The sequence below is a fragment of the Diadema antillarum genome, unplaced genomic scaffold, assembly GCF_040938485.1.
Source record: "Diadema antillarum isolate AM-2024a unplaced genomic scaffold, OU_Dant_1.0 seq00001745_RagTag, whole genome shotgun sequence".
Classification (NCBI taxonomy): Eukaryota; Metazoa; Echinodermata; class Echinoidea; order Diadematoida; family Diadematidae; genus Diadema; species Diadema antillarum.
The window spans coordinates 92824-110241 of record NW_027272428.1 but is presented as its reverse complement, the minus strand read 5'-3'; the positions used below and the strand labels follow the sequence as shown (position 1 = coordinate 110241).

The following is a 17418-nucleotide window of genomic DNA, read 5'->3' as shown; positions in this document are numbered from 1 at the left end:
AGAAGGAAGTACCACCACAATGAAGAACAAGAAACTTTCATGTGCATTAAACTTTCACGAGTCTTTGCGAGGAGCCAAGATTGGCAAAAGTAAAATGCATACAAAAGGTTTCATCTACATAAAGCATTCAATGGCGGTGGCAATTCAAAAAAGCTTCACGCGAGAAAGGCTGCTGGCTCCAATTCGTGAAAGTATCATACCACAAATGTTTCTGATTTTACAATACTCTCATATGGGTCTAAGATGCAGACTATGGAGAAGGACCTGCAGGTTCAGCTTGATGGCAGATACATACACTCAACTTCTTGTACAGGAGAGCAGAACACGACCGGCACAAGTGCAAAACAAAAGGGAGAGATTTTATGGAGATAGACCACACATCTCTTCCATCATGCTGGTCACAGAACACACCCTGCTGCTTATTGTTACGTATCCCAAATCACTTTATATCTGTATTTCCTTGACATTTCCTTGAGATTGCCTCATTCAACTAGATGAAGAAGAGCACAGAGCTACATTGACCACATTGCAAAGGATATTGGACATTACATACTGATACAGACATACAAGTGCTTATGTTGGATATACACATATGGCAATGTCATTGCGTCCTGTATCTTGCATGGGCTCATCCAAAAAGTTGTGCCCTCATCAAGAGAAGTGAAAAATTCCTGACCCCATTCCCTATAGCTCCTATCCGCCTCCCCACTTGAAGAGTATGGAGGGGTAACAGAGTGACCCAGTGGCATAACATCCCTCCCCCCCCCCCCCATTAGACCCACACCTCGTCCCTCCATCCACCCAGCCTCCCTCCCCAATCCCATCCCTAATCCCCTGCAAACCACCAATCGCAGCCTTCATCTGGTCTAGTCAATCTCCTTGACATAGGAGTAGACCCCACAGCAGCCGCAGCAGTACCTCTTGCTCCCCCGATGTAACTTGAAGAAGAGGATGAGGATAAACCAGATGAGTAGGACCTGGGGGTCAGAAAAAAAGGTCACAATTATAATAATAATAATAATAATAATAATAATAATAATAATAATAATAATAATAATAATAATAATGATAATAACAACAACAATAATAATAATAATAATAACAATAATAATAATAATAATAATAATAATAATAATGATAATAATAATGATAACAATAATAATAACACTAATAATCATGATGACAATAATAATAATAGAAATAATAATAACAATAATAATCATGATAATGACAATAATGATAATAATAATAATAATAATAATAATAATAATAATAATAATAATAAGAGGATGAAGATGAACCAAATGAGCAGGACCTGGGATCAGAAGAGAAAAGATAGAATAAAGAGGAAAGAGAGAAAGAAGCAAGGAGACAGACAAACAGTGACAACAGACAAGAAAAGAAAAAGACAGAGGAATAAAGAGAGAGATACAGACAAAGAAAAGGAGAGATAGGGAGAGATAAACAGACAGAGAAAGACAGAGAAAGAGACACAAAGAGAGATAGAAACACAGAGTGGAAAACAGAAAGACACACAGACAGACAGATGGAGATAGTAAAGAAGCAAGGTAGAGAAAATGATGCACAAAAAGAAAGGGAGAGATGTACAGATGAACAGGAAGAGAAAAAGAGAAGATAATGAGAGAAAACAGCGTGTAAGAATAAGAATTCACTCAATATTCCCTCATATCATTCACAAAGGCTACATGTTAATTTCAAATGCTACATTAGATATCAGAAAATGTGCACACTTTGTAAAACACCACTGTATTCCATGCACAGCTATCATTACTGACCACAATGTGTCGCCTCCGTTAAAAAAAGAAGAATCAGGAATAGAATATTCCTGCTTGGTGCTTCATGCTTGATGACTACAAGGATACCAATAATGATTACCAAAGCACACAAAATTTTGTACATATTCATTCTGTTTCAGCAGTAAACTTCAGGACTTGCCTGATTTCAATAATGCTGTTGGATTAATTTTCTATGAGCAGTTTCAAGAGAAAATTGTGAAACGCATTTGTGTACTAACTGTAAAACTGCTTAACTGTTAAAGTAATGAACAAAATATATGAAGACCTGAATATAAGAACGACCCAAGTCCAATTTTTGGCCAAATTCAGTTTGACGTGGGAAATTGTAGCTTATGCATGGACTCATCTTGTGTATAAATGATAAATCCTCGTTACCCCCCGGAGGTGCCTGAAATGAATGAGTAAAATCTTATATTAATGTAAGAATGAAGGACTTGGGTAATTCTTACATTCATATAATAGCACCCTCTCTCATCCTTCTCTCATCTCTATAGCAGAATATCATGTATATGAATCAAAGAACGACCCAAGTCCACCACACAAAATGGCCTCTCCACAATTAATGTAAATGTTAATTATATGTTCTAATTTGTATATACAATGTTGCCTTCCCATCACAGTTAAATAGAATATTATTGGACAAATAAAAAAGATATGAAGTTTTTTTTTTAGTTTACTCGAAATGGTCTTCCATGGACTTGGGTCGTTCTTATGTTCATATACTCATATGCATTGATAAGGGGCTATTGAGACCTCTTCAAGTAAAGGCAATTACTGATGACAAGTGAGGAAAGCTTGGGAGCTAGAATCATCATCATTTTCATCAACACATCATCATCACACCAATTATTCACTCTCAACGGAGGGACTTTTTGTACAGGGCATATGAGGGCAATATCCATTGCCATGGCAACTGGATGGAATCATCTCTGCACAGGACATATCGAGGCAATATTCACTGCCATGGTAACTGCATGAAATCATCTCTATACAGGAATGTATCAGAGAAATATTTATTGCCATGGTAACTGGATTATATCAAATAGCACAGGGAATGGTGATAGTGATGACGATTATGATGATGATGATCAATGATGATGAAAATGATGATGACGATGATGATGATGATGATGTTGTTGATGGTGATGATGATGATAGATGATGATGATAGATGATGATGAAGATGATGATGATAGATGATGATGATGAGGAGGAGGAGGATGAGGAGGAGGAGGAGGAGGAGGAGAAAGAAGAGGAGGAGGATAATAACGATGATGATGATGATGATGATGATGATGATGATGATGATGGAAGGTGATAGGATTACCTGGATGATGACAAAGATGAGACAGACCACTCCAATCAGGACCAGCCAGTCTCTCAGCTCAGCCATGATGATGTCCTCACAGCCCTAAAGGTCACCAGAAAGGTCATCAAAAAATCATCATTAAGGTTAAACAAAGGACTACTGAAAATGCATGGTTGCATTGTGCTGAAGTATTAGGTTCATCAAAAAGACAAATGCTTTTACTCAACAGCTACTGTAGCTTGCTGTAAAAAAGTAAAATAAACGTCACATACAAAAAATTAAATAATATCACTGGATAATGAAATAATCATTATATCATATTGCAATCATAAAATGACATACAGAAGTTTGCATGCGGGGTGTATGAAAGGTCACATTCCAGAATATTACAATATGCATCCATTGACATGAAATTTATGTCATCCATGCCAACTCTTCAGTTTTTTTATACCATAGAATGATACAGTCAGGCACTCTAAAAGGCTTCAAGTATAAAATGACATGAACTTTTTTCCCAACTGCCATGGATAGAAAAACAATATGCTGAGCACATTGATGATATCATAGCTTGCTGTATGATCACAGTGCCTTGTAAGGACTCAGAAATTCACACCAAGGATAAAAGTGTTTACTTTTGACACCCCCTCAACTCCACCCCCCCCCCCAAAAAAAAAAAACCACCCACTACAGTTAACCTTGCCTAAGTCAAACCTACTTGGACTGAAGAAACAGCTTCAGCTTAGAGAAAAATCGACCTATGTGGGATTAAAATCAATAGAATACAAAGAGAAGAGGACTTGAAAAGACCTTCGATTTCACCAATTATTCAACTTATGCAAGGTCAAATTAAGCAAGGTTGACTGTATAGACACTTTTGAATACAAACACACACACACACACACACACACACACACACACACACACACACATTTAACACTCTGCAATACAGAGGAGGTCAAATGATTGTTTGACCCTCAATGGCTCTCCCCTCGCCCCCTTCAGCACCCCCCCCCCACACACACACGCACACACACACACACACACACACACACACACACACACACATACCTCTTCGTAATGGGTGATACAGGCTCCCTCTGGACCACTGCAGCAGGAATTGGGGACTGTCCCCGGGGGGAATCCCCCTGTGATCTCCCAATCCTGGGGTGAAGACACACCACAGCACTGAGCCTGCAGGACAAAATTAATCCCAAAAGAAGAGTAAAAGGTCATTGATCTTGCTATTGAGCTGTACAACCATCGCATTCCCAGAGATCAACATTGTTAAATAAAGCACGCAAATATCAATGGTACTTTGTCAGAAAACTATGCAGAATTTTGCTGTAATAGCATTATCTATGTAGCATGATCACACATAAAGATGAACATTCCTATGCATGGCAATGCAATTCCAAACTATAGAGATCATGTAAACTTTACTGACTGGAGTAAAACTGAACAGAGTGGCAGAAATCCTTCAGAAAAGGACACAAAGAAAAAAAAAAAGGTAATAGGTATTTAAAGTTTCATTGTTCACAGCATCTATCAATCAAAATCATGTATAACCAGAAACATTTACAGCATGGAACTTGCTTTAATTAGAGCCGATGGCCTTTTCGCGGCATGAAACTTTCAAAAATTGCCACTGGCATTCAATGCAATGTGTAGACAAGAATTTTTACACGCATTTTACTTTTGCGTATCTTGGCTCCTTGCAAAATTTGGGGACGTTTCATGAATGCAGAAGTTTCTGGATTTACAAGTATGCAAACTAGAGTCTGAGACAATATGATAATTTCACAATCTTCCAAATATCCAGTACAAAACTTTACACTTTGATAATTTCCATTAAACTTTAATGAAATAAAAGAGTAAGTTGTATCTTTGACATCAAATTATGGTTGTGTTGTGATAGCTTAGCAGTAGTGACTTTTAGGGAAAAGGGGGTTGTAGTTGTTAAATTATGGGCAACAAGATATGAAAACTATGGAAAAAAATAATAATCACAATGGCAGAATATATCATCAGGGAGGTGAAATTTGCAAACTCTGTGCATATTCATTGTGACACAAATACAGTGTAAATTTTCTGCAACAAAGCTACCACTTTGTTTTGAGGAACCAGAATGAAAAACAAATGCAGTTTGAATCTTGATTCACTCCCACTTTTTCAACGTGTGTGAATGGACCTTTTGTAGAAGGATATTTAGAAAGGGGGCCGTGTTCTTACTTATTTATTTATTTCATTTTATTTATACAGGGTGGCCCGTCAGTAATCAAGTACTGTTTTCCAGAGGGCCCTGTAAACAAACACATACAAGACAACAATCCTAAGATATAAAATAAACATAACTCAATACAGCCGACAGAATAGAACAGTATTTGTTGAAAATAAGAAAATGAGGAACGAAACTAAAAGTAACAGTTTGCAGTTCTTTACATCTTCTTGCAGGCTGTCCCAGGCCATTTTCATCTCCGTGTAATCGGGGTCCGTGTAGAGGTAGAGACCTCGTTTCATGCTCGCCCGGACGTAGTCCGCCATGTCGTCATGGAGATGGAGACCGGCGAAGGCGATAATGATGGCGGAGACCTCCAGACAGATCACGATCACCACCATGAAGTAGAACTAATGGACAGAGGAAAAAGATATTCATTTTACAGCATGATGTATTACGGTATGACAGTTGATCCTTGCTGAAATGCAGCAACAACAACAACAACAATCTATCAATTCATAAATATCAAAATGAGGCATGATACATGTTAATTAAGGAAATAAAGTGACTCATACTTATGCACAAGTTGTCCAAATTAAAGTTTGGCTCACCAGTCAGCAGACCAAAGTGTTTAGGAGAGTCACTGTCCCAGAAATAGTTCGTGTGTTATAAATTGCATCCGTACAGGAAGTTTTCAATATGCCAAGACACATAGTATTCAAGTTTCATGGGGCTATTGAAGGAGTTTGTTTTCACCTATGCTCATCGAAAATGTCACAGAAATGTGGTTTGAGTTGCACCATAACTACTTGGTTGCAGGATGTCCTAAACTTTTTGCGAAAATCGAAACCACTTATAAAAAAATGTTAAGGAGCATATCATTCTAAGAGGAATCCAAAGTTTATTTGATGAAAATCAGTTTTGAAATGGCTCAGATATCCAAAGACAAAGTAAAACACAGCAATCCTAACAAAAGGTGGGCCCCATCTTTTATTAGGATCACTTTGTTTTGGATATATCAGCCACTTCAAAACCAATTTTCATCAAATAAACTTTGAATTCCTTTTAGAATTACATGCTCTTTCATATTTCATAAGAGGTTGCTCATTATCTCACAAAAAAAAAAATTAGAAACCTGAAGCCAGGTCTCAACCAAAACTACTGTAAAAGTGGAAATTTTCACGCATTTCGCACAAGCAGAAACTTGCGCAAAAATAAAAGCATGTGATTATTTTTGCTTGCCATATGTTCCAGTAGTCGATGTCTTGATTCCGCGGAATCAAAAACACGTAAAACTCTTCTTACCCAGCTGAAAAATTAGTCGAGCGAATAAGTCCACTTTTACAATAACATACCATTCCTTTAAGTAATGTGGAATTTGACTAGTAGAAGTCAGGTTCAATGGCGCAGAGAGAACTTACGACGAGGAGGCAACACACGCTCTCCCGGATGGCGGCGATGCAGCCGACGATGGAGACGACGATGATGAAGACACCCAGGATGATGAGAATGTATGCTGCGTGCATGTAGGAGATTCCAGGTAGGAGGGAGGCATACGCCCCTGAGGTCACCCCCACCAGTACATGGATACCGGTAATGAAGAGCCCCACCCCGGAGAGCTAGTTATAGGAATTGTGGAGACAGACAGACAGACAGACAGACAGATAGAATATCAACAGACATACAGGGTCAGAGAGAGAAAGAGAGAGAGAGATTGAGATGCTGTGTAAATTACTATCATGCATGCTTGCAATCACAGTGATTGAATTTAGCATCGGTAGAACTATAATTAACTTTAAAATCATGTGGACTAGAAGAAAGTATGATCACTAAAAGTGGAAGTACAATGTACCCTTTGGTACTGCACAGTTTAAATCTATTTTGTTCCTAAAAACCTCATAATACCAATCTTTTGACATAAAAACCATTCTTATCTCATAGAACTGTCAATCTAAACTAATGAACAGCTCACAAATCTGCTGCCAGGTACATGTAAGTATTGTTTGTTAATGTTTTGTGTTTTTGCAAAGAGGATGATATCGTGACACTACATCAGACTGTAAAACATTATTCACAAAATATGCATGAATCTTACTATTCAATATCATTCAACAAATAATATTCCCACACATACAATGATTTGTAAAGTACCCTCAGAAAGAAAAAATAGATATGGAATGGACACAAATCAAATGGAAAAAAAATCACAAAAGCAGTGGGAGGTACGCACATCTTCCACTAGTGGGGAAAAGAGAACAAAAAAGAGAAAAATCTTTGCATGGAAATGACCATTGACCTCCATCACAAACCTGTGCTTCACCCTTCTCATTTCTCCACCCACATGACATTCCTGAGAATTGACTGGGGTCCTTTCTTGCCAGAGCTTCCCACAGTCAAAACTGAGAGAGTTCGGCTCAACTAGATTTCTTCCATATGAAAATTATGATTTCCCCTTCCAGTACTAACCTTTCAAAAAAAAAAAAATCTTTGGGCTAACCATTTTGGCAGATCTGATATGTTTCCCAACCTTTACTGACTGGAAAAATAGACTGATACACAATAAAACAAAAAGAAAAAATACAAAAACAACACACACACACATACACACACACATTTTTAAGGCAAAATCACTTTTTCGTTCAAAAATTAAACATACTAATCATGCTATCAAAGGTTTCAGAAAAAGGCTATCCTGTTATTTCCAAAAATATATTCCTATATTTGATGGAGAACAACAACAAAAATATTTTCCTATATTTGATGAATAAAAGAGACATTATCATCAATTCCTATGTTTCTAAAAAATGTTTTTAAAGTCTACTCACTGAGAGAGAAATAAGAAATTTATTCTTTCATTGGACTCTTATGTTTCCATGGACAGGTTTTTGATTCCATTTTGGATTTTTTTTTTCTAATTGCAGTTAATCTTGCTATTGTGTAGGATTGTTTTCCACTTTGATAAGTTTTCTTTTGTTACTGCCACATTGTAGATTTTCCCAAGTATTTTCAGTCCTCTGCTATATCTTAATTGTTTCTTGGAAAGACAGAAAAAAGCAACATTTTGAAAGGAGAATGAGCCGTAATATACAATGTATTTATTATGTTGATTGAGTGAAGCAAAATATCTAATACTGAAGTAGAACTCATCAGTGAAGTTTGAGGAAAATTAGAACATCTGTTCAGAAGATATGAAAATCCCCTTTTTTCATGTATTTTCTTTAAAGTGTGCACTGGGGTTTTAATGCACACACACCTTCACAGAACTGATATCTTTTTTTTCTCTCTCTCTCTTTCTTTTTATGTCCCCCCCCCCCCCCGCCACTTGTATTGTTCTCCTTTTTACACTGTGAATTGAATGAAACGGTCTGCCACCTCTCACTATTATACTGTGGTCTTGAATTCCAGTAGGCCCTTACAATCAAATTCTGTCACTGTGGCCTGCGTAAATCTATGTGTGTGTGTGTGTGGGTTTGTGTCTGACACAGATCCTAGTGTGTGCTTCTCATCTACAATACATATTTCACTGTGAGTGAGCTGTGTAAATAGTGGCAACAATGTCTATATACAGCACTCTGTGTCGCCTGCTTGTGTTTCTTGTTACCAATGGTATCTTTTTCTCACAAATGAAAACACCTGCCAACCTCAAATATTTCTAAGGTGACTCATATACATGTACTCATATCATTTGAGACGAAGAAGTACGTACATGTATGTCTGCCTAATATGCTTAATTGTATATTTGGATCAGACTTGGTGCTAATGACCCCCAGTCTGTGATGAACTTTGCTCCTACAGTCCTAGTAAAAAGCTGCATGCAAGAGAATTACAGCCAATATTTCAATAACACCTATCAAGAAATGGACTTTGAGTTATGAATGACTCACAGTATGGGGTTAAATCAATGTCTGAAAAGAACAAACACATCAACCAACTCCAACAATTTATGTATACAAATGTAGTTTTCTTTTAAACCACGTCATCTAAAAATCTTCTCTCTCCAAATTTCTCTGCCATTTTCTCTCCTTCTTTAACATCATCACTAGTTCCCATCCCTTTCTCCTTTTTCTTTCTCCCTCAAGTCAAGTGTTTGAGAGGGTGAACCAATCTTTGATTAATTTAATATAACTGCAGAGTGACTCAACAGTACCTGGTAATATACATAGACTCAGTTCCTCAAATAAACACTCAAGGTGCGATAACATTTTGTAGCATTGATAAGAGATGCATTCTATTCCCATGAGACAGTAGCTACAGACTGTATCATGGGCAAACCAAATCCTATAATGTATGTATGTACTCTCCCAACTCTTTTATGACTTACTGAGTAAATCCCTTTTGAAAATCCTGCATTTTTTTTTCTGATTCCTTCATTCTTTACTGTTTAAAATAAAGATTGTACTGTACTTTAAAAGATCTCTTGTGAAATTTTGTAATATTAATAAATGTCTTGTCATAACAAGCGAGCACATATCGCAGGTATGTACTGTACTCCCCTATCCCCCCCCCCCCCAAAAAAAAAAAAAAAAAATTAAAGTGGAACCCAACTATGCTAAACACCTCATGCGACTATATTGTTACCTGTCGTAGAATGAACAATTATCATATGTGCACCTGTGCAGAAGGACTGTTTAATACGGCTCCATATCCTTGAAAACCTTGCATGGTTGCATTATATGTATGTGCACATTTGCAATGCCCAGCAAAGCAAATCACAAAACACATACTGACTATTTTCGATACACTGGAATGGGACTTACCAGAAACACAATGTCTAGGAAGTAGAGGAAGCATTTGACGCACTCGACTGTACAGCAACACATGTTGGCTGGATTCCTTGGTCAGACGTCCTACAGAGCTGGAAAACAAATTTTGAGAAAGAGGTCAAATTAGAAGAAATACTTACACTTACACTTACCCGGTACACTTCAAGCCGACTATGAACTAATGCAGAAGGGTACCCCAAAATAGCATCAGTGGGGATTACCCCAAATGCTGCACTATTGCAAAGCGACTTATACTCTATGTATGGTTCAGATTGTAAAATCAAACAAATGAAAGGCTATTTATTTACATCATACTTCAACTGCATTAACTTTAGTCCATAAACTCTTCAACAAAATAATTTTTCTTTTCTGCAAGGCAGGTAGTTTACATCATTATGCACTTTAATATAAACAGCAGCATGTTGGAAAGAGGAGAAGAGGATATATCAGGAGGAATTTTGTGATCAAGTAATATCAGCATTATCGAGTAAAGTTGTACATGAAGTTGACTCATAAACTGGTGTTTAAAAGTCAAAGTTAAAGATAATATTGATTGATTCAGGGTCCACGGGGGCTGGGGGGAGGGTCAATGGTAATGGTAACTCTGCCCCCGCACTCAAAAAGAAAGAATGTAAACGACCGAAACTTCTGAAAGCCATTTCTTTCCCCTCACTTCTTCTTCAATTTTTCTTGCAATTTATTTGTTCAACCTGTTGAGGACGGGCTGATTTTGCTACACACTTTTCCCATCTAGACCCTTGCCCGAGTATACTCCGGACTCATCCTCTATGGGTTAACAGACCCAAACGTAGGAGGGTACACCCCCCTGCCCTTCTCCCTCCCCTGCCACCCCCCCCCCCCCCTGTGATTTACAGAGGCATAAATCTTCTTCTGCATTCCAAATAAACACTGAACTTCACAAGCTATGTACATTGTATATGTAGTCTCTTCACTCTGACAAAAAAAAAAGTGTTGTTAACATTCATTGAACCAAACTAACATATACCAAAACATTTATGAGGGGAAAAAAACAGAGAATTTTTGCATTTCCCTTTCTGCTGCAAAACCCACAGATTCTAATTCATTTAAGTTTATAAAAATATATTAATTTCTGAAATCAACAGTGTCAGTCATCCCAGAAACACCTTTCTTCAAGTAGATCCCAGTGTACATACAAACTGTATTGTTTATGAAATGTGTAATAATACCATCACTTCTAAATAGAACTGGAAGTAATTTTTTTTCCAGATATAAACAAAGCATCTTCTAGGGAATTTCCACATTAAGCATTGTGAAAAAGAGTGAATATCTACAATTATCTACAATATGAACATGTATGTTTCCCTTCATTAAAGTTAGCAATGATACAAGTTCCACTGCTAAACCTCTAGCCCTACAACATTGTAACTTACAACTTTATGCAACTCATGCATTTCGTGACATGTCAGCTCACCTTGTGATCTTCTAGTTGCACACACATACAAATGCACACACACATTTAAAGGGATAGTTTTTGGTTGAGATGAGGATTCAGGTTTTAACTTTTTTGCAAGATAATTAGAAACCACTTAGGCCCTAAATATGAAACATTAAAGAGCACATAATTCTAAGAGGAATTGAAAGTTTGGTTGATGAAAACAGGTTTTGAAATGGCAGAGATATTCAAAAACAAAGAGGTTCTAACAAAAGGTGGACCTACTTTTCATTACGACCACTTTGTTTTACTTTTTTGATATATCAGCCATTTCAAAATCAATCATTTCCAATAAAATTTTAATTCCTCAGATTAGGATTGTATGCTTTTTAATATTTCCTATATAAGAGGTTTCTGATTATCTTGCAAAAAGACACAACCTGCCAATCACAACTATACCACCCCTTTAAAGGTCCTTGTTACCTTTGGGAGCAGTGATTTACATATTTTTCAAGATATCACATTTGATTCATATGTGTACATTTGTATGTCTGTTGTATCACAAAACATCCCACCATATAAAATTTTCACAATAAGGAGATATCAGTATATTTTCTCAATAAACCATAACTGTAGACAGTTTAGTCTGAAAACATTTTCATTGTAATTATTATTCACATTTTGTGTATATACTAACTTAGTATATACACAAAATGTTAATATTAGTTACAATGAAACAATACTTATATTCTAACATCGATTATATGCCAAATATGGATTCAAATTTTTACAGTGGTTGTTTCTATCCCTAACTCACATTACAGGCCTATTCTAAAGCACTGATGCTGGGTTTTTGTTTCATCTGCAAATGGTAAATAATGCCTTTTAAGCTGTAATGAACTTTAGAAGGATGCAGTACATATAAAACCCAATTCTACAATGTTCATGCAATACAAAACTGTTACACTAAAATTTGTAATTAGCACCATTTCTGGTGGAGGGTAGATAAAAATCTCTGATTAGACTCCTTCAGATTTTAAAAGATGACACAACTTAATGGTAGATGCACAAGTCGTTGTGAATCCAGATTTCAATTCATTTTTCTTTAATGATTTGAACCCCATACATGATATTAATCAACATGTGGAAAAGTCTCCACAGCAAACTTTGTGAACTCATCTTACATCACAAAAAGGGCATTTACATTAAGTGTTCAGTGTACTCTCATTGTAACAAAGTCCTCGGGATATGCGGATTTCTTTCAATATATCAAAAATTTGTCAAAACCAAACGGTATATATTCTACTCATTAAAAATGACATCAAAATTGCAGGTCCCAAAATTATCATCCTATATGTTTATGCTTTATATACACTAATAGTGTATATAAAGCATAAACATATAGGATGATAATCTTGGGACCTGCAATTTTGATGTCGTTTTTAATGAGTAGAATTACATTATACGTGTAATCTGTGTTCATTATAATGGGAGTGCACTCTATGATCATTTGTCTCTCATGTACAAATTTTGTACACTTGTCTAAGCTATACACTTGAAATATATGTACAGTGTATATATTTTGTATCTATTGTGCAGAAGCAAGCAATAGCTAAAACACCAGTTTGTAATTCCACTTTGCACATGAGCAGATAAGGGTCATTAATTTTGTACCAACAGGTGTGCTGGTTTGTAAATTCAGTGAGATAAGCATCTGTGATAATTAGTTACGTGATCCTTATAAATAGTGCTTCCCAGCACATCCACCAGACAGTAAGCCTGGTATTGGCAGTATTAAAATATATATACATTCAGAGGAAAACATGCAAATGTATGCTTCCGCAGGTGTTATACTTGTAATTGATAGATCATTCTGTTCACATGCTCTCCACAAGTTTAATTCTTTGTTTGAGCATGAATTCCATACTTCGTTACATTGGGCAAGCTCATGCATTATGCTGCTTTCAGAACAAGTGAAGTGCCGTTTAACCAACCAAGAAAAAAGAAAGGTCATTAACCTGTAACAATGTACAAACGAGCTAATCACATACTCATATAATGTATTTGTAACTTTAAAAATTCTATATAGCAATATGAATTATATTTCTTAATTGATGCTTTTCTGGATGTTACCTTTCTGAGCAATTAGAATTTTTTAAGTTACAAATACATTATATGAGTATGTGATCTTGCATAAACTTTGGGACATGTAGACATGCCAATTTTGTGAGTGATTGAATTCTTGATCAAAACAAAATATTTACAGAATGAGAAAGAAATCTTATCACTTTAGAAGAGAAAAAGTGGCAATTTCCCAAGTCAATCTGAAGATCCAATATATACAAAGTGATATACATTTTGTATCCGTGCATTTAACATTATATATATTTGTGTTATATGAAGCAAATTGTTTTTTTCATGAGTTGTTGATTTTATGAAAATTGCAAAATTTGCAAAGTGAAGAAGTCATGCAAAATATACTATATAATCATATACTGAGGTACGTAGTATAAAACAAAAATATATCACATCTGCAACAGAGAGTATACAGTGTACAATAATATGTGCATTGTACATGTATAGGCCTTCATCATGCAGACCACACACACAATAGCAATTTTTTTCTTTTGCAGTGAAATTTTCCTGCCATGGACGGGGCAGATCCAGGAATTCCGCAAAGGGGAGGCACCTTTACAAAATCAAAGGGGCCGGAGCGCACGCGCCACCCCCTCCATTTATTTTCTTTTTACTTCTTTTGTTTTCACAAAAAATAAAGAGGGGGTGCCCCTCTGGATATGCAACTGCATGGAGAATGATTTACTCTCTGGATATATAACACTGTACAACCTCTGGGCATATTATTATATGCCTAACTGTCAATAATATGAGTGTAGCATATTGTATATGATGCTGCAACACAGTCAATGAACACAATGTTTAAACAAACTAGGGGCCTACAAAATCATAGATGTGTCCTGCTTCGCTATCATTTAATACTGTCACCAACAGCAAATAGGGTGTGACCGTGGAGGGATGCTTGGTCTTCTGAAAACCACACAAACTGCTGGAAATATTTTAGTGGTCAACCTCGATTTGACGAAGGACTGGAGTCGCGGGGAAGTACCGCTCCACACTCCGCTCTCACTTTCCTAGATCCCGACATACAAATACCAAAGTTTATCACTGGCTGCTGGTGGTAGCAGCATAGACAGAAAAATTCGTCTGTTCAGAGGAGTTTCATATCCTCTTTTTTACTTTGATTCAGATGTAGTCTCCTCGGAATTCGCATTCCCGACGATACAGACTGATCTTTCGGTCTTTAGATGCTATAGCTTTACTACTAGACCACTCTAAGTTGTCGATTCTTTCCCTTGTACGAATAGTCATGCAGTCGTTTTACGTCATGCACCCATACCATTGCAAAGACAGGCCGTTCTGCTTTCCAACTTTACATTCATACTTTTAGAGAAGTGATTTGTTGCTTACCAAACTTACCTAAAACGTGTATTCGGTAATCTTGGAGGACACTTCGCTAAGCAAGTGGTGGCTTACAACAGCGGATCATTAGACATTGGTAGCGTCTGTGAGGAATATAAATATAGCCCGAATGGTACAGGCAACTAGCACAGCTCCTGTGCTTAATTCGCGTAAAAGGGGCCACCGCGGGTACACACAGCGCTAGCGGGAGCGAGATGGGGGAATGTACTGACATCAAGTGGTTTCTTATTTCCGGATCCAATCAGACTGTGTTTTGGACCTGTAGTTGTCTTGCTTTAGCCCAATAGATGGCGCTGTGTAATATACTAGTATACGGCTACACTGAGCGGTGCCAGAGCCGTTTTTATCATTCATTTTTATCCTTAACTCTACTAGTAGTAGGCTGAACTAAAAATGCAACATGTGATTCCGAAACTAAAGCATTATATTGCATGTTCACTTCACTTTGTATAAGAAGCGACGTTTGGTTAGAGAAGGCCACTTGATTACGATTTGAACCTATGACAGCTTGACATAAAATATGCATTTAACCCTTTCTGTGCCAATAAGTCAAATGTGCACAATTAATGTCACACACAAACCTATAGAGAGGAAATCAATGTGGCATTCAGAGGATTTTAAGGTACCAGTAAATGTTTCGCAAAGTTAGATGGTATAGCATTAAGTTTCAACAAATATTAAGTCAAATGTCAAATGGGTTGAGGATGTAAAGAAATGATCGTTTATTGTGAAAAGAATGATTTTTCACTAATAGTGTAGAGATTAAAACCCTTTGGAGATAAAAACGTGTTCCTGACCAAAAAAAAAAAAAAAAAAAAAAAAATGAATGAGTACTCTAAAAGTCATGCTTCGTTGTTTACCGTAACAATCCACTATAAAATATACTACTGCGACTACCTCTTCTTTAGTTTAGTCTTGAAGCAAATCTCTGTAAGCTAGGAATGAAGGAGGCATTTCGAATATGTACATTTTGTATAACTAGTAGTTCAATGTTGATGTCACGGCAAGAAAAGGTAACAATTCGGTTTTCCGAAAGTTTTTTTCTTTTTTTTTTTTTTTTTGGGGGGGGGGTAAAAATTCCCAAGGTTCGTATGGAATTCCGAATATGAAATAAGGTTAGCTATTGCGAATATTCGTTATTCCGAAGATTCGATAGCCGGGGGGGGGGGGGTAGGTTCGTTTATCCCAAAGTGGAAAAAAAAAAACGTGAGCAGTTGGGGTCTACTAACGAAACTCAGTTGGGAAAAGCGAACTCACAAATTTAATTTTCGGATTAAGGAACCTTCGAAATAACGAACCTTACTTTAACTTTGGAATTTGATCTAACCTTTGGACATTAAAACTATAGGGCTAAGTCACGAACCATCGGAACGACACCATAAAAAATGAAGAGTTTGTTTGCAAAAACCGATAAGTTCATTTTTGAAGATTTTGAAGTACGGTCTCTGTCATAAAGTACAAAATAATACCTTTTAAATGATATATTGGTCACTACATATAAAGGTACATTTTTGAAGTTATGCTCAAAAGAAGCAAAAATTTTCTTATTATTCTCTTTATTTTTCTTGACCTTTAATCACAAATATCCCCATTTGGCAAATACGGACTTATCGGATTTTGCGAACAAACTCTTCAAATAATGTTTTGATTGCACATCAGGAACCCTTTCATTTTTCGGATAGACGAAAATGTAGGTAGGGCGGCCTATATAGGCCCTACTGAATTTATATGTTTGGAATAACGAAATTTTTAATGTTCGTTCAGATCAACAACCCTTCGGAATGACGAACAGCACTCCTAATATTGCACGGCCATGCATCATATCAATAAAAAATTAAAATGTTTATAGTGACTGCCGTTTGCGTATACGGACGGAGAGACGGGGAATGTGGTGCTCCGTATAGGCAACCAACGTGCTCTCGGTTCATAACCGCAAATAAAGCCGCGCATGCTATGAATCCCCGTCAAGGTGTGAGTCAACGTGTCAACGAGCTATCATGATGGAGACAAGTGTGAAAGTCAAGAGCAGTTCGTCTTTGAGTCAGCCCCGAAAGACTCTCCTGTACACTGGCGTAGCCAGGGGGGGGGCGATGGGGGCGGTCGCCCCCCCTAAGATTTGGACCGCGAATTTGGGAGGCGGAAAAAAAAATGCGTGTATACTGTATGCATGCACATGAAGCGGGTGTCCTTTGCAACCTTTCATCAAGATTTTTTTTTTTAATATTTCACTCAAAGTGTGCACCAGATCGTTGAATTTCAATTCAAAATATGCAAAATCTCTCGTGCTTGGGAGGGGGTATCCCCCTCCCAAACCCTCCCCCTCTGTGCCTCTTTCCCTAGCTTAGTACACTTTTTAGATTTACAAAAAAAAAAAATATATATATGAATAATTCTGAGTGCAC

The 17418-nt window shown here is 36.9% G+C and overlaps 1 protein-coding gene across 1 annotated transcript; it reads right to left on the bottom strand.

Annotated features, from left to right (window-relative positions):
* Window positions 1-840: 840 nt before the first annotated feature.
* LOC139711988 (tetraspanin-9-like) lies at window positions 841-10161 on the bottom strand. The gene is made up of 6 exons (XM_071623831.1): window positions 10099-10161; window positions 6763-6960; window positions 5566-5751; window positions 4195-4317; window positions 3145-3228; window positions 841-977 (listed from the first exon to the last, which is right to left on the bottom strand). The coding sequence occupies exons 1-6, from the start codon at window positions 10159-10161 to the stop codon at window positions 867-869; spliced, it is 765 nt and encodes a 254-aa protein (XP_071479932.1). The 3' UTR covers window positions 841-866.
* Window positions 10162-17418: the final 7257 nt, after the last annotated feature.

Bases quoted from the DNA above. Each gene is read 5' to 3' on its own strand.
- LOC139711988 (XM_071623831.1), bottom strand. From the start codon at position 10,161: ATGTGTTGCTGTACAGTCGAGTGCGTCAAATGCTTCCTCTACTTCCTA. The intron at 6,961-10,098 runs GTAAGTCCCATT...TCCTATAACTAG, and splicing joins TCCTAGACATTGTGTTTCTG to CTCTCCGGGGTGGGGCTCTT. The intron at 5,752-6,762 runs GTAAGTTCTCTC...TCTGTCCATTAG, and splicing joins GCGTGTGTTGCCTCCTCGTC to TTCTACTTCATGGTGGTGAT.